This window comes from Nicotiana tabacum, chromosome 3 (assembly GCF_000715075.1).
Source record: "Nicotiana tabacum cultivar K326 chromosome 3, ASM71507v2, whole genome shotgun sequence".
Classification (NCBI taxonomy): domain Eukaryota; kingdom Viridiplantae; phylum Streptophyta; class Magnoliopsida; order Solanales; family Solanaceae; genus Nicotiana; species Nicotiana tabacum.
Window position 1 is genome coordinate 1,754,198 of NC_134082.1, and position 18,268 is coordinate 1,772,465.

The 18,268-nt window shown below is 36.3% G+C and overlaps 3 protein-coding genes across 3 annotated transcripts; 2 read left to right on the forward strand and 1 right to left on the reverse strand.

Moving 5' to 3' along the window:
* LOC142179622 (uncharacterized) lies at positions 1 to 471 on the forward strand. The gene has a single exon (XM_075250620.1). It carries the CDS (start codon positions 1 to 3, stop codon positions 469 to 471), a length of 471 nt encoding a protein of 156 aa, XP_075106721.1.
* An 8,589-nt stretch (positions 472 to 9,060) lies between these two features.
* On the forward strand, positions 9,061 to 12,158 carry LOC142179340 (putative pectinesterase/pectinesterase inhibitor 41). Its single transcript, XM_075249042.1, has 3 exons — positions 9,061 to 9,847; positions 10,288 to 10,561; positions 11,321 to 12,158. Exons 1-3 carry the CDS (start codon positions 9,077 to 9,079, stop codon positions 12,016 to 12,018), a joined length of 1,743 nt encoding a protein of 580 aa, XP_075105143.1. The 5' UTR covers positions 9,061 to 9,076; the 3' UTR covers positions 12,019 to 12,158.
* Positions 12,159 to 12,475: 317 nt separating this feature from the next.
* LOC142179339 (epoxide hydrolase 2-like) lies at positions 12,476 to 17,500 on the reverse strand. Its single transcript, XM_075249041.1, has 4 exons — positions 17,108 to 17,500; positions 15,891 to 16,073; positions 13,872 to 14,113; positions 12,476 to 13,320 (listed from the first exon to the last, which is right to left on the reverse strand). Exons 1-4 carry the CDS (start codon positions 17,390 to 17,392, stop codon positions 13,074 to 13,076), a joined length of 957 nt encoding a protein of 318 aa, XP_075105142.1. The 5' UTR covers positions 17,393 to 17,500; the 3' UTR covers positions 12,476 to 13,073.
* Between the last annotated feature and the right edge of the window lie 768 nt (positions 17,501 to 18,268).

An 18,268-nucleotide genomic window follows, 5' to 3' on the forward strand; every position in this document is an offset into this window, starting at 1 on the left:
ATGGATTGGGCAAGAAAGTTAGATGATGCACTCTGGGCCAATCGTACCGCTTTCAAAACTCTGATTGGCATGTTACCATGTAAATTGGTATTTGGGAAGCCGTATCACTTACCAGTAGAGTTGGAGCATAGCGCTTTGTGGGAATTTCGGCAGTTGAATCTCGATATAGAAAGGGCGGGTACAAGTAGAGTCACAGAGTTACACGAGCTTGATGAGTTTTTCTATGATGCTTTTGAGAGCACAAGACTATACAAGGAGAGAATGAAGATGATGCATGACAAAAATATTCATGAGCGGAGCTTTAAACCTGGAGATATGATATTGCTATACAATTCAAGATTGAGGTTGTTTCCGGGCAAGTCAAGATGGTCAGGACCATTTCGTGGGGTAGAGATGCATTCAACAGGAGCCGTCGAGATTACATCGGAAGATGGCTCCCGCAAGTTCAAAGTTAATGGGCAAAGACTATAACATTATCATGGCATGGTTGAGGAAGATAAAGTGATCTCAACCTTGTACTTGAAAGATCCTTGATAAGGGATAGCTCGATTCGTACCGCGACATTAAATCAGGCGCTTCTTGGGAGACAACCCATAGTTTTGTGGTAATTTGTCGTGCCACGACGTTAAATCAAGCGCTTCTTGGGAGGCAACCTAATTTTTTATGTTTTTTTTTTTATTTTTCGTGTTTGATTTTGAATTATGGAAGTATTGACATGTTTATCAATGTTGCAGGGAAGAAATTGTGCGGATTGGAATGATTCGGGGTGAAGAAATCATGAAAAAGGACAAAAATGGCTAAATTTGAAAAGCTGAGAAGAAAAAAAAAACGTGCGTGGTCGCGCACAAGGTCGCGTTTTTCAGCCCCTCACTGCCACATATGCACGGCCGCACACCGACCGCGCACTGGGCACCTGTTTTGTAGGTTATTTATTTATTTATGTATTTTGTTTTTCTTTCTTCTTTTTCTCTTTAAGAAATACCGATAACCTTCCCTTTCTACTTAACCTAAATTCGAACCCCGCTTCCTAAACACCCCCAATTTCAAAATCCAGCCCTACCCCCTTCTCTCATCTCTTCTCTTTCATAGCTCCCCCTTCTCTCATCTCTTCTTTTCTGCTTTCCTTTCTTTTCTCCCCAACCCAAATCCTCACAAGTTCCCTCAGGTATTATGATACCATCAAAGAAACGAATAACCATAGGTGCCTCCTCCAGTGGTCACGCTGGATCGTCCCGGCCGCGATTTTCTACCATTGCTTATCAGTTTGATAATAACAAGTTCGTATCCAGTGCATCCCAGGAACGCTTCAGTAATAAAGCACCCAAGTAACCCATACCGGAGAGGGGAATTGATATGGGGTCCCTCCAAAATGACTGCCCCAATATAAATCGTGAATTGGTCCGGCGAGGGCTGGGGATATTTTTTGAAGAACCTGACGAAGCCAATTTAATGGTTGTTCAGGATTTTTATGCGAATTGCTCGGAACATGTTAACCGTGTCTGCACGGTTTGAAAGAAGAGTGTGGACGCATCCATAGAGGCCATTCGGAGGGTGATAGAATATATGGGTCCACCAACTTCTATAAAGAACCAGGTTCTCTATCAGGTTCGACAGTTATACACACATAGAACAAAAGTTAAATGACAAGAGGAATTTTACGTGGAAAATTCCCAGCTCAACGGGATTAAAACCATGACCTACCCTTGTAGGATTTCAACTTCACTACTGAGCAACTTTCAGATTACAACCTATGCAACCTAGGAATTAAACTCTTAATCCCTCACTAACTTGTAATACACCTATTACAAGCCACTTTGCAATAACTATATTTCAAACACTTTAAAACTTGACTAACTCTAGCCAAGACTTAAACACGCAGGTTTAAGGTTTACAAAGATGTTCCTATAAAGTGATTCTAAATAAGCTGGATAGAAATTACAATTTGAAGAACTATTACCAAGTTACAACTCAACTAAGGACACGCAATAACTCGACGTGGGAACTGGTCCATAGTTGCTTTGTTCTTGAGGCACTTAAAACTTGCTAGCTGAATGTCACATGAGTGAACTTGTGTAAGATCTCTAAGTGTTCAAGTAAGTTTGTTTTACCTCCCTTGAATGCATATATACATGTGTGACATCACTTACAATGATGCGAGCAAGGTAAGTAAAAAGTCTTCCCTGGAAAGTTGACTGCAGCACTGTTCTGCACAGCAGCGTGTGCATGCAGCAACTTTCCAGCTGCAGAGTTGACTTCGTACAGCCTCCTCGGGAATTGGTAGGGACCTGGTCCCTCAGTTGTTCCTTCCACTCTGAGGAGTTGAATCATATTCCACGCTGAATCCCAACCTGGAATCTTGTGAACTTAAGGTTTTATAAATGTGTAACAGGTTCCTTATCTGGTTCTGGATAGTAAGTCTGTTAGATCATCAAAACATAAAGTAAAGTACTTATAACCAAAGTACATGCAACCTATCAGAGGGCCTACCATTTTCCAGTATTTGGGAAAGATCCTAAAACGAGGACTACTATGACACATATAGTAGAGAACCAGCCTCGTGGCAATTGTTCTTTAGAACAATGTGTGCCCAACAAAGAGGTAGTGTGGGTTACACTGTGGATGAAGTTTCATTCAGCATCGCTTACCTTTAAAGGGAAGTGTTGGCTCTACGTCATAAATAGCCGCCTGCTTCCTTCCTCCAATACCACTGAGCTGAATGGTCCCCAGGCTGCACTGATCTAGTGTTTTATCAATGGCCATGATTTTGATGTGGCTAAGGTTATTCACGACGAGATGTTCATTTGTTGTCATGTGCAAAGGTATGGGTTCTTCTTTCCATCCTTAATCACTCGGTTATGCCGTATGGCACGTGTACCGAAATACAGGGACTTGGATGGGAAAGTAAAAAGGGAACGAAAGTTTGAGGCTGATAAAGTGGTAATTCGGAAGGACCCTGTTGGACCTGTTGAGGCAAATAGCGATGAGCCTGATGCACTAGAAGAGGGTAATGAAGTGCAAGCTGAGGATGTGGCTGCTTCATCCCACACAAGCTTTTTGTTGAGGGAACCTCAGTTGTCAGATGGGACACAAGAATGAGCGCCTTAGAGCAGCAAATGGTGGGGATGCGTACTTCTGTCACAGACTTGGGAGCTCGAGTGGATGCCCTTGCTAACCAAAATGCCAAGTCTGAGAGAAAGGCCATGGCATGGCTGCGTGCGCTTGGCAGCGCTTGCCATCTATACCCTGGCACTGTCTTCTACCCGGACTGACTCTATCAGAGAAGTTTCATTTACCTTACATTTTTCTTTGTGTGACATAGAGACATGCCACCACTTAAAGTGTGGGGTGGGGGATATGTTGTATTTATGTTGTATATATGTAGTGATGTATATTAGTTTTAGTTTCTTTTGTTAGTTTGAGTAATAGAGATAAAAAATGTGAAAACTTAAAAATTTTGACTTTTCTCGACGATGGATATCATTCGATGGGTTTCTTGAGGGATTAAAGTCGAAAGAAAACGATAAAAATATTTTTTTTTGTTGGTAGTGTATCAATTCCCCCTTGGTTTTTCTTTGGATCGCGGTTCTTTTTCAAACATTTCGTTTGAACCAGGTTTAGTTAGTTTTATTTTTTTAGAGAAAGTTGGAAACCTTGTGTTATGGGTTAAAATGAAAACAAGTTCTCTTGACTTCGTTACGCCTTTAGAATAGTGAGTGCTTTAATATGACGCTTAGGCTCAGTTTTTGACTCTTGTATATGTGCTTTAAATTGTATGTTCTTAACTTGCTTAACTGTTTTGACTAGAGTGTCTTGATGATCCAATCTTGAGTGAGTCATGTACCATGTGCGTGTGAGGTTTGTTGTATTCTGTGCATTGCATTTGATGTCTAGAACTTGCCCCGTGTGTTTGAAAAGCGAATTAGTAATTTTGTTCAATTTAGGAAATGACATAGGCATTTTTTTATTGAGCCAGTGATATGCTTTTACTACCTAATTATTATGTATCTTAGTAAACCCTCTTTGAGCCTGTAATCCTATTTTGTTGGCAACCACATATCAAGCCTTTAACCATCTATTTGAATCATTTACCTCCTATGAGCACTTAAAATTATTATGAACTTTGTAAAAGTTGAAGTATGAGGTGGTTGGTTTGGGTTTTGAGTGGAACTAGTGAAATAAAGAGAAGGGTGCAATGTTTTGAAAAAAGTAAGAGTCACCTGTACTGGAATAAAGAGAGTTGTATTGTTGTGAAAATAGTGATGACTCTTGATGTAAAGGTGCTTAAATAGTTGGGAGTTAATGTATATTGATGTGAAGGTGGAGTTATGGTTTGACATAAGTGGGGTTTCAATTGCTAAATGTATGTATTAAAGTGCTTAGAGAGGTATAGTCAATCTTATATCCAAATATATCCTACCCATCTCGCAGCCTACATTACAATCAGTTAAAAGTCCTACTTGATCATTGACTGAATGAGCTCAATTAGTAGAGTAGTACACTACGGGAAAGCCTATGGTGCATCTTTTGTGGCACATGAATGTCGTTTCTGAGAGTGAGTGAATTCTTTCTATCTTGATTTCCTAATTATTCTTGAATTTTATTGAATGTGGAACTATTCTCTTTTGTTTTGGGAGGGAACTTGATTCATGAAGGAAAGGTAATTTTTGACCTCCGTGTTAGAGTAAGTGAGTAGGTTGTGAAAAATGCATGGTACTTGTGAGTCAATTCTTGAGGTGAAGATGTTACACTATTGTGCTTAGTCTATTTTAAATATTCTTAGTGTGATGAGTTAGGAAAGTCGCTTAGAGAGGTTGAGCTATGTAAAGTGTGGTTTGATTGCTCGAGGACGACAATGGTTTAAGTATATGGTGTTGATGGTAGGCTATAACTATGTATTTTGGCCACTATTTGCACTCTAATTTGCTGCACTTTACTGATGTTTGAGTATAAAATGGTAGTAAATTGCTATGACTGAGTACTTTATGCTTTGAAGGAGCAATTCCGGGCTACAATGAGGTTAGGGAGCATTTTTGAACTAATATGGAGAGTTGAAGGCCAAGTAAAATCTTATAGAGTAAATTGAGAGTTCGTTCGATGATCAAAGGAAGTTAGCACACTCAAAAAGAAGAATGAAGAATAGTGCATAAGATTGCCCATGTGCGCGGCAGCGCACTGGGCCGCGCAAGCCAAGCAGAAACTGGCCAAAGTGCGCGGCCAGATGCATGGTCACCTGTCCAGGTACGCGGCCGCACACGTCCCTTCGAGAAAATAATATTCTAGGGCTAAAATTTTAATTACGGAGGCGACTTCCATTGACCTATATGAAGCCCAGCTCGTCAAAAAAGAGGGTATCTTGGATTTTAGGAGAACTTTGAAGGCAAGAACAAGCAAAGAGCAAGACGGAAGATTCGAAAACAAGTTTTTATCTTTCTTCTTCTTCCCTTTTTCTATTATTGGTGATGAATTTTTATATTGTAATTGTGAAAACAATTATGAGTAGCTAAACTCTTTATGCTAGGGTTTGATGAACCTCTTGGAGGATGAATTTTTGTTGCGTTTAATATAAACTTGCCATTGGATTTTCTCTACTTGTTCAACTACGTGATTATTGTAGTTGATTGAAGGGACCTCAATCGGCTATGCCTATTTAGTGTGTATTACTTGGAAAAGAGTACATATTTAGGTAGTTGTTGAACAACATCACTCCTAACGTATATGAGGGATCAATACGGAGGGTTTAATGCGGGATTAGGAATAACAAAATATTGGTGTGATCTTAGTGAGCGGTAAACTAGTGCTAGCTAGCATAGTTCGGAAGAATACGTTCAGTAAATTGTTGTATTTGCTCGGAAGAGAATTACGACACCTAAAGTGCTCACGAACGGTAGAGAATATCTAGGCAAATTTATAGAAGACGTAACAGGGAGGGTTCCGATAAGAGGGAAAATCGTAACCCTAGACCTTTCCAATCTTGTCTACAACATTTGCTTTGTTAGTAGTAAAATTACAACTTTTTAATTACCCAGTTGTAACTTAGTAAACACTCAACTCATTATTCAATATTTTGGAAGTTGATTACTTGATTTCTTGCGAGACTAGCAGTTACGATTAGTACATTAATTCCCTGTGGGATTCGATTCTGGACTTGTAAACCGGATTATATTTACAACGACCGCTTAGTCCTTTTTATAAGGCATAGTTGGGCATGATCACACACTTGTTATAATATCATATACAAAAATTGAGTTTCGTTTCCTATGAACTTCAACTCATGAAAAACATCACTTGTCTGCATATATAACTTATTTCAGACGTATATATGAGTTATGACCCTCTTGACAGTTTGGTGTCCCTTCCATAAGCAAATAAAGTAACTGTTTTAGACCCCACATTTTTTCGGGTGCCATTTTTTGTTATACCTAATAGGTTGTGTATAAGTTTAAAAAAAAGTTATTTGAAGTGAAAATATTTGATTTTCTTTGTTTAACAACTATAGAGAAGAAGGATTTGCAACTGCTATAATTTCTACCAAGGAAATTGCACTTCAAATGAATGTCGAACTCGAATTTCGTAAGAAACGTGTGATATATAGGAATTAACAATTTGATGAGAATATTAATAATGAAATCTCAAAATCTTTCGAAGAGTCCTTTAGAGGACAAGTTATTCACATTTCATTTGATGGTCAGAGGCAAATTGAAAGCTAAGAAGTAGGAATTCTAAAGATTCCCCGGGGGAAAAATAGAGATGTCTCCTATGTTGATTACTTTAATACATAGTAGACAAGGCTATTTTTTCACTTCAAAATAGATTTGAACAATTCAAAGTATATGAAAATATTTTTGGTTTTCTATTTAGCAGTAAAAACCAAGATCACTAGATGATGAAAATTTGAAAAAATATTGCCTTAATATTGAATGTTCCTTAAAGCATAATAATCAATTTGATATTGATGGTTTAGATTAATTTTCTGAATAGAAAGTATTAAAGAAAATAGTACAATTAGAAGGTAGCCGTTTAATTGATACACTCAATCAAATAAAAAGATTTGATTCTTTTTCAAATGCCTATATTACTTATGGAATAATGTTAAATAACTCTTGTTACCGTTGCTTAAGTGGAAAGAAGTAAAAAATCTTGGCAACTCTCGTGTTTTCCTCCTGTTTTATCTAATTGGTTCATTTTATTTATTTATTTTGGGAACAACATCTCTCTGTTCCGAGATACCACATTAGCCCTATCACCACTAATCCTAGGTTATCAGGGGACGTTAGGCATCAGAATTCAAAGAGTTCTTTTCAAAATTAATTGATAAAATAAAACCAACAATGTCTTAAGAAAGGTTAAATTGATTAATTATATTGTCAATTGAGCCATACTTATTACTAGGAGTTATTGATTATAAGAAAAATTTTAATAGCTTTGTATCTAAGAATAGAAAAATAGAATTTAAATAAATAATTAATTAAAAAAATTAAAGCCCTCGTAAAGTTTGGCTTTAGCCACAAAATTCGTCGTGCCGCCCCTGTGTGACACTTGGCAGCTTGTTATTCAAACCAGAATTTCGGTTTGTTTATGATATTATTTTGGCTTGTGGCCACTGTTTTGTTTCTTCAGTTTAAGCAAAATAAAAACAAACGCTTATATGGTGCTTAGGGGTGCTTATCGAGCGGATCGAGCGAATAATTACGCTCAATGGTTCGGCTTATCGATTATCGGATTATCAATGTAATAATCCGCTAGCCATCCAATAAGATAACCGGCAGATTGGTATCGGATTAACGATTATCAGGCGGTTATCGGGCGGTCTATCAGTTAAAGCAAATAGATTTTTTTACCAAATGGGCAAATGCATAGTTCAAACTATTTCTGTTAGTTTTTGAACAATCAATACCATTAGCATTGTTATCCACGAAACAAATAGAAAACCCCGCGTATAGACAAACTTCAGATGCTTATTGTAAGTGAAGTAATGAAACAAATCTCACTTAAGTAAAATGGCCTGAGAGGAATTCAATTCACGTCCACTCATAATTCATGAGAAGCCAGAGACGACTGCCATTAGCAATAGACAATTCTATCATTCTATGTACAATTACTTATGCAACAATGTAGTAACAAGTTTATATACTTAGGGATAAAAGTATAAATATAAATATTCTTAACGAGTTAACGGTTTACCTGATAAGAAAATCGTTAAACCGGTAATTATAAAATCTCAATCCGTTCACTATTCATTACCCCAATAAACGATACCAATAAGCCAATAAGTCATCAATTTTGTTCGCTTAAGGATTTCGGTTCGGTTTTGAATAGCCCTAATGGTGCTCCTCCTCCTTTCTCATATTAGAAGGTTATTACAACAACAAAACTACCAAGTTCCAAAAATGTTGGGATCGTATTATACTCTGAGGATTCATCATGAAATTGACTAGTTTTACATTGGCTATCTGCCTACAACTTCTTCATCTAGGCTTAAGACTGACAATGTAAGCAAGCTCAAATAGGGAAGGTTATCGTATCTCATACACATGGTACGTGAGAATCACAGTTTGCATGTGCTTACTGTATTCACAATCTATGCACAAACAAACTGATCAGCAAGTTGCGTATACTTCACATACAAATACTATAATAATGTGCTATAGCTTGTTTGAGTCTAATGAATGCCTTCATAATCAATGTGCTATAGTCATTTTCGTTTAGCTTCTGTGCACTGACAGTGTATAAAGTTTTACGTCGTCAAGTTAAGATGACCTACATCAATATGTAGCTCTCGACAATAAGGCTGACGAAAAGCAAAAACCTGCTATAACTAGCTAAAGTGAACTGATAGTGTAAAAATCAATTATATTATCAGTCGATATAAGTTAAATCCTAATCAAGATCAATGCACTTTGCAGAAAATGACCATGCAAATTAATTGGTTGACTCTCCATTAATGTACCATAAACAATTATTTTACTAAGTGCTATTCTTCTCTATTACTTAAGCTGCCTCTGAATACTTTGTTATATATAGTACTAGTATCAAGTAGTACATTTCACATTCACCATTTAGTTTAGAGATCTAACTCATGGATAACAATATTTCTAAGCTTTTCATGGCTTATTACAGCCTTTCTTTCACTCTAATACTACTTGTTCTGTTTTCATTTTCTCAATCTTCTGCTGCTGATATTCTTCCAATTATCAACCCTGTCTCTCCTTACACCATTTGCAAGTTCACTCCCTTTCCTAATTTCTGTAAATCCATGCTCCCAACAACTGAGAATGTCACATCCAATACTAATGTCTATGACTACGGTCGATTTTCTGTTCATAAATCCTTATCTTCAGCTCATAAGTTCCTTTCCCTGATTCACAAATACCTTAGAAAATCCAAAAGTTTAACACTTACCGCCACTCGCGCTTTAGAAGATTGTCAAGTTTTGGCTGAGCTAAACATTGACTATCTATCAAGCACTTTCAAGACTGTTAATGAAACTTGCAAGATTTTACCAATCTTGGAAGCAGAGGATGTGCAAACTTTGCTAAGTGCTATTTTGACAAATACACAAACTTGTTTAGATGGTCTCCAAGAAACTGATTTTCCTTGGAGTTTGAGAAATGGCATTTTAACCCCTCTCATAGATGACAAAAAGCTTTATAGTGTTTCTTTAGCTTTGTTCATAAAAGGGTGGGTTCCCAACAAGAAAAAAAGATCCAAATCTCACCCAATTAGCCAAAAGCAGTCAGCTTTCAGAAATGGCCATTTGCCTTTGAAAATGTCTGCAAGAAACAGGGAGATATTTGAGAGCATCAGCAGGAGAAAGCTGCTCCAGCAGCAAGATGATGATCAGGCTTTGGTGAGTTATATATATATATATATATGACAGTATAAATTTTTTGTATACCATCAGTATATGTTCGGTTATTGTAGGTTATACATCTATTTTCCACGTCACAATACTAGACTAGATAAGGAGAGCTATCCTACAACATTATGCATATACATCTACAAATCTTTAGCTACAAATATGAAGATTGTGGTTAGTACCTAACAATAGTAAATCAAATGATTTCATGGCTATTATAAATTGGCGAAGCTGATTCCTCGTTCATGCTATAGTCAAATAATTTCCTAAATAGCAAAAAAATTATTGCTTATGAATAAAATTCCTAGCTAATCATAAGTTCTTTCCATATATTTACTTTAACAATAGTAAAAGTTACAAATTGACACAAAATGTTGTAGCCACTGAAGCTAATTCTCTATTTGAACTTGGAGCAGGAAGATGATGACCAGGTTTTGGTGAGTGACATTGTGATTGTAAACCAAGATGGAAGTGGGAATTTTAGCACCATAAATGAAGCTGTGGCTGTTGCTCCAAACAAAACTGATAGTACTACAGGCTACTTTCTCGTATATATCGGTGCTGGTGTGTATGAGGAGTATGTTCACATTTCCAAGAACAAGAAGTATTTGATGATGATTGGTGATGGTATCAACCAAACAATTATCACAGGAAATCATAGCTATGGTGTTGATAACTTCACAACATATAATTCTTCTACATTTGGTCAGTACCTCCTTTACTCCTATCTTGTTTTAGAAACAATAAGAAACTTTGAGCTTAATTAATATACACAGATAGTGCAAAGAATCTTTATAGTAGTTGTGCAATTGAACCGGTTATAGCAGGTGATGAGTTTAACTTCTATATGCTAACACTGTATAAGAATTTATACACTTCAGGTCCCCTAAAGGATAATTTCATGTAACCATCCATAAAAAGTGAGATTAGTAACCTTTAAAATGAGAAGATTATGTGCTGCAACATGTCAAAATACATTGATAGTAAATATTCTCCACAATATCAGTGGATTTAATTAAGTTAAAAGATAGAGTAATAACTTGTTATATCAGGATAATTTAAACTGATGGTGAAAAAATTCTTTACACTAGCAGCGTATATAACCTAAATCTTATGTTTACGTTTTGTGCAATGATAGTATAAAAATTTATACAGTTAGTTCACTCATAAGGTAACTATGGTCAAATTCCTATGATAAGCATTAGCCGACATAACCTGATAATTAAAATCCCGACTAAAATAAAACCTGACAATTAAAATCGTGACTAACTTACGATCACATGTTAAATTACTGATCGTGCAAATATCTTGATGTTGTCAGTGCACATAATTTAAATTGATATATCAACTTGGGCAACAAGATCAACTTTCAGAACAGGAAATGGAGATCCATCTATTTATTTGACTGAACCTAGTCCCGAGAAAGAAACGGTTATCTTACAATGTCTAACCTTTTTTCTGCAGCAGCGCACGGCCAAGGATTTGTAGCAGTTAACATTACATTCCAAAACACAGCAGGAGCAATCAACCACCAAGCAGTTGCAGTCCGAAATAGTGCAGATTTATCCGCGTTCTACAGCTGCAGCTTCGAGGGGTACCAAGACACACTATATGTGCACTCCCTCAGACAATTTTACAGAGAGTGCGACATTTATGGCACAGTAGATTTCATATTTGGTAACGCTGCTGCTGTTTTTCAAAACTGTAACTTATATCCAAAACTCCCTTTAGAAAATCAGTTCAATGCAATAACAGCACAAGGCAGAACAGATCCAAACCAAAACACAGGAATATCAATTCAAAATTGCACCATAAATCCAGCAGATGACTTGAGATTTAGCAACAGTAGTACACAAACATATCTTGGTAGGCCTTCGAAGGAGTACTCGAGGACTATTTATGCGCAAAATTTTATCGATGGATTTATTAATCCATTAGGTTGGAAAGAATGGTCAGGGGATTTTGCACTTAATACAAGTTATTATGCAGAGTTTAATAACACAGGACCAGGTTCTAACACTAGTGATAGAGTCACTTGGCCTGGTTTTCATGTTATCGATGCTACTGATGCCGCTAATTTCACAGTTTCTGAATTTCTACTTGGAGAGGATTGGTTGCCACGGACTGGAGTGCCATACTTTGATAGTTTATTAGAAGCATGATCAACAACAATGTCTCAGTCCCAAAAAAATTGGGATCGTTATATGAACATGATCAGCATCAATTTATTCCTCCCTCAACCCCTAGTCTTTTTCTTTACTTTATATTTGTAAGAATTACCTAGATTCTGACTAATTTGGTATCGAGGCGAAGTTAATTGATATTATTTGAATTAATAAGCTGCACTGTAAACAGAATTCTCAATGAACAACTTAAAAGTTTATAGTTAAATGTGAATTCTTTTTTCTTTTCCTTTGCTGATCTATTTAAAGAAGGTAGGATGTACGCAGCCTTACCCTTACCCTGGAAGGGCAAAGTCACTGTTTCCGGAAGACCCTCGGCTAAAGAAAAGATGGAAGATGCTCTGATAGCAAGTAGTAATAATACACGATATTTATAAAACTAAAACCAAGATAGCAAATGAGAAGATGAAAGAAGTACTGATCACAAGTAATAATAGTGCAAGATATATAGTGATATCAAACTAAAGAGATATTGATGGCAAGTACTAACAATACAAGATATGCGGAAATAGCAAACTAAGGGTAACGGGGATACCAAACTAACACTAATGCTATTGAACTAAGGAAGACAAAGGGAAACGCTCAACTACATACTATTGTCGTTTGTCACCTTCTAAGAACCACAAAGTAGACCAGAACAGGGTACTCTATTTTGTTACCACTTAAACACGCGCTCTTGACTAGAGCAGAATAGAGACGAAAGATTCATATAATAGACCTCAACTAGTATCTGGTTGAAACATAGTTGATTGACTGATTGAATAATCATCTCATTCAGGCTTCCCGTTCTTTTTATTTCTTAGAAGTGCTCCATTTCAGTCCATTTGATTCTTCCATAGCGGACAATTAACAGTAGTCACGAAAAGTCCAGAAAACTGAATTTCTTTAGAATAAGCTTTGAAGTTAAAGATACATAATATTTGCTACTAGTAGGCAAATGATCTTCAAACCCCAGGAGTAGCCTTTTATTCTGATTTCCAAACTTAAAAAACACTTAGTAAGATTGCGAGGGTACCCGTGATAAAACAAGCACATCAGAACTTCTGGATAAAGTCATAAATGTGGTCATTAATTTCTTCTGGTCTTTCTTCATTGATGAAGTGTCCAACTCCTTCCATGATAACTACTTCCTGCAAAAATGGCACCATCTTTTGGAAGCCACCTTTGTGGATATATTCCTTTACACCAGGTGTATTGTAAGTTAGGTCAAGATCCCCTACGATAAACTTAACCGGGACCTTTATTTGCATCCCTGTCCATGGCGCGGTCAGCTCCCAGTTTCTGCAACAATTAAAAGCAAAACATTAATAAAATGGCCACACAAACAGCTAACACCATATATAATCGTATCTGCAGCAAACTTAAGAGTTTCAGAGTCAAAGCAACTAGAGGAGGATCCAGAATATTCAACCTATAATGTACTCAGCACCAAACACAACGTACTTTTGAAATTGCGGGTTCAAAATTAATATTTTTTGAAAATTTTGTGGTTCTACGCATATATCTCTATGATTCGCGTTGAAAATACTGGGTTCAGTTGAAGTCACTATATTAGGCTGCATCTGCCTCTTAAAGCAACATTGCTTATGAACTGGTGTCAGACATATAACAATTAAGTTGATCAATGATAGCAGATCAATAAATCAACTAATTAAGGATGTCATTTTTTTGTGCCATCTCTAAACATCTCTCTGTTAAGAACCAGCATCACATATGCAGCACAATTCTTGGTTCATGTAAGCACCAATTCTACACAATATATAAGAACAAAATAACCTAAGTGTTCATGGAGAAATAGCTCATTTGGTGAAGAAAGTGACAAGGCAACTCACAGGTCCATAGCGCGATAATAGTTTAATCCACCAGTAAAACCTTTCTGGCTGAACTTATTTGCGTAGTAGTCGATATCCTCTTCTGACAACCAAGATGGCAATTTGATTGGAGTATGACTTGAACCCCCAAATCCTTTCTCTTTAGATACACGAAGGGGGGCTGGATTACGAGATATTAAGAACTTTGCGATTAGTCTCGCAGTATCAACACGAGCAAACTCCTCTTCCACCTGTCCATATTCCTAAGAAAACAAAAAAATTCAAAATTATGTCTTCAGCAACGATTATAAAATGATGTATTTTTTCTTCTTTGATAAGCCAATAATGATTAAATGACGTCTTCAGCATGAAGAAAGGATTCACATTAGCACCTCATAAACACTGCAATTTCATCAAATTTGCCTATCTTTTGCCTAATACTAAATTCTAGCATAAGAACCCTATTCACAATAAAAGCCAACTACAACTCTGTAGCTACAATGTTGAAAAATCAGAATTGTCATGTCAATGAGATGAGGGTAACTAAGTAATATTCTGAAACAGCCTAAAGAAATATTAAGATCATTTCTTTCCTAGGGGAAGCAATCTCATTTGTTATCCAACAGGCTTTAAGGGAAATAAGAGATGTTAGATAATAAATAGAATAAAAGAGAAACATCAGATTTCACTGATGTGGGGCATCACAAAACAAAAGAACAAACCAACCATAAAAAAGATAATGAAGCGGATCCTAAAAAATAAGTAACCAAAATGAACATCAGTATTCACAAAACCAGAAGCCGAATATCATCACAACTAAGAACAACTATATCAATGGTGTAAAAAAACAGAAGCGCTAAGAGCAATACAACTATATCAATGGTGTAAAAAAACAGAAGGGCCAACAGCAATACAACTATATCAATGGTATTAAAAAACAGAAGGGCTAAGAGCAATACAACTATATTAATGGTGTAAAAAAAAAAGAAGGGCTAAGAGCAATCCCGGCGATATAAATTCACATTGGAAGAACCCAAGCACATGCTAACCAGTGTAAGAGCGGATAATGCTCTAGCATGCAAACCACAAAATGACATGGTCAAGATGTATCTTTTCCGTTTTTCTATTTTGATATCAAACATAAGTGCACGACATAGGAATACAATGAATATGGAGTAAGCAATCGACATGTCAATGAATACAATACCATCCGTCACAATATTTAGTAAGTAAGAAACTCTATAAGAAATGTTTATAAGAAAGCCGGATGGTGAAAACTGGGAGTCTGCGGACATCATACCAACATTAGACTCTGCCAATAACCAGTAGGATCTGTGATTTGCCAACAAATTCTTTTAACAGAATAAAATAATGACATTCACTAGCTTCGCTTACGCCATGGCAAGTACCGTACTAAGTTTTGCGCAGAGTGCATTCTAACAAATTTTCTTACTCATGGTCTATCCACCCAAAAGTTTACTGCTTTTGGACTAATAACCAAGCAATAGTACAGCAGTCACAAAATCCAAGGAATGTAAGTCGATTTAAATAGAGAAATGATACACCAGCTTGGATAGCGAACGCCAAATACAGGGACTTGAATCCCAAAACTCATTTCGATCACAACCAATGCAATATGAACACCCAAGTCCAGCAAAATCATTCAAACAGAGAAATTGAAAGTGATTGTATCACCAAAATCCTGACTTTATCCCTAGTGCAGCAAGGAAGATTATACAACAATCAACATTAATCAACTTCTCAAAATCCCAAAATAATTGGAGTTAGCCATATAGATCATTTGTATTCTATACAGAGAATTCGTTAAAGTTGGACTATTCTTAAGCTCGCTGTCAATCTATGGAAACCATCCTCTTCTATCCAAATTTGGAACCAGATATACTTTGTGAAGCATCACATGGGAAGAGTTAAAAATATCATTGAACAATAACTAAACCTCAATCCATTTCCACATTATTTGTACCTATTGGAGGATCATATAACAGTTAAAAGAAAACAAAATAGGAGAGGAAGGTGAACCTGAAATCTGCAAATATAGTAATCATCCCCGAGAACAGCACGCATAGATTCAATAGGCTTTCTCTTCGGATGCCTAGGGTGGAAGACGACGCTCATGTTAACCAGTGCCTTGATCCTATCAGGTCGAAGAAGGCATAAGTACCAAGCTATAATAGCACCCCAGTCATGTCCAACAAGGAACACCTGAATAATCATAAGCAAATCCAGCATGTAAGTAATAATGTGCTTCCAGTATTTTAACTCGAAATATATATATGTATATTCAAAATTCTAAACAAAAAGCTTTGTAAATCTGTATATATATTAAGTGGCGCATCCACTGTCTATATATTAGCTGGACACCATCATCTCTGGATCCTAGATTAGCGTCTGATTACTCGAACTACTATTAGGTACATAGAAAGTCTAAGAAGGCTCTATTTGTATGATATTAAGTGCTCCATATTAAATTCTAGATACGTCGCTAGCCTGATCGAGACCCAAGTACCAAAAAGGGCAACAATTATGAAGAAGGACAAATTCATACAGGTAAATTCAACATTTAAGTAGCAGATGCAATGATGCACTTGCATTCACTGCTTGAAACTCGAACCATTAACTGATGCATCCCCAATCTATATATTATAAGTTGTGCACCACTATCTTCAGATTCTAGATTGGCCACCAGTTGAACTATCTATATGTATACAGAAAATTTAAACAAAATGTTTACATGTAATATTTAACTTTTGTACGCTGACAACGCACAATATTTTTTTAAACTATCAGGTTAAGACGACCTGCAACAAATGTTATATCGATTTAAATACTGATAGTACAAAAGTTATTTATACCGACAATATATATAAGTTAAATCCAATGGAGTATTAAATAGTGCATAACTGTCTACATATTAAGTGGTGCATACATTAAATTATACATTCGCCTCTAACACAGGTTAATATGAACTATATATATTTATAAAGAAAATTCAAACAATTTTTATATGTGTAACAATAAAGAATTCAACTTTTGCACACTAACAATGAGTAGTTTTTTACACTATCAGGTTAAGATGACTTATAAGAACATATAATTGTCTATAATAATCCTAATTTAATATAGCAAATAAATTAGCTGATACTCTGATAGTGCAAAATTATTTATACTGTCAGCATATATAAGCTGAACTCAATATTAAATGGCTCCATACTTTAAATTCTAGATTCGGCTCTGACCTGATCGAGACCCAAAGTATCAAGAAGGGCAATAAGGTCACCAACGATATGGAAAACCGTATAACTAGAAGGAGAAGGAGGCGCATCTGTGTCGCCATAGCCACGTAGGTCAGGAGCTATTGCACGGTAACCTCTGGAAGAGAGAGAAATCAATTGGTGGCGCCACGTGTACCAGAGCTCAGGGAATCCATGGAGGAATAATATTGCTGTTGGACCTTCACCAATTTCAGCTATGTGCATATTTATGCCGTTTACACTGAGATTCTTGTGCTGTATTTTCTCCATGTTTGGTGTGTGTGTGTGTGTTTTTTTTTTTTTTTTTTTTTTGTTATTGCTAGAATTGAAGAACAAAAGAGAAGGCTTTTGACTATTGAGCTCCCAGCAAATGAGAAATGGACTACTTTATTTTTTTTTTGGGATAATACATAAAATCCTCCTTGACATATAACCATATTACGAACTACAGATGTACATGGATACTTATGGTTATTTAAGCACCCATTATTTTTAACCGGATTTAGTAAATTTGCATAGGCAATTATAAAAGTAGTTAGATAAATATAGAGTGAGTACCTATAACTAAACTTTTTTCCCCTCTTCTTTCGGATTTTTTATCGGCGAGCACCCATCACTTTAAAATTCTGGATCTACAACTGACTACACACTTTTTCTTTTCGGGGGTCCTATTGCTCCCCTGAACTATTTTAAAGTAAAATTATTTAACCCTTAAAAAACTACAGCCAGATGCGTGCAAAGTGATGAAATACACGCGCTTAAAATGTGTATTTCTTACTTAAAAACTTTTTTTCACCGTTTTCTCCTCCTTCCTTATTTTTCTATTTGCACACTTTCATTATCATATCCGACCAAAAGGCAAAAGCCTCATCTGAGCTCCACTATTAAACTTCTTAAAGCATTCTTTTTTCTCTTTTCTAATTTTTCAATCATTTTTCATTTCAATGGACAGAACTTGTTAGACACTAGATGTCCCTACCGATCTCTGTTTTTATCACGACTTGCCGTATATGACGAGATCTTTATTCTCCGGTGAACTGAGTTTTTAATGGATTTTATATTATACTTGTTTGATATTGTCAGATCTGGCTAGAGAACGATACTGCGACAAAGACCCTTGCTCCGGCGAAACTCCATTGTTGTTGA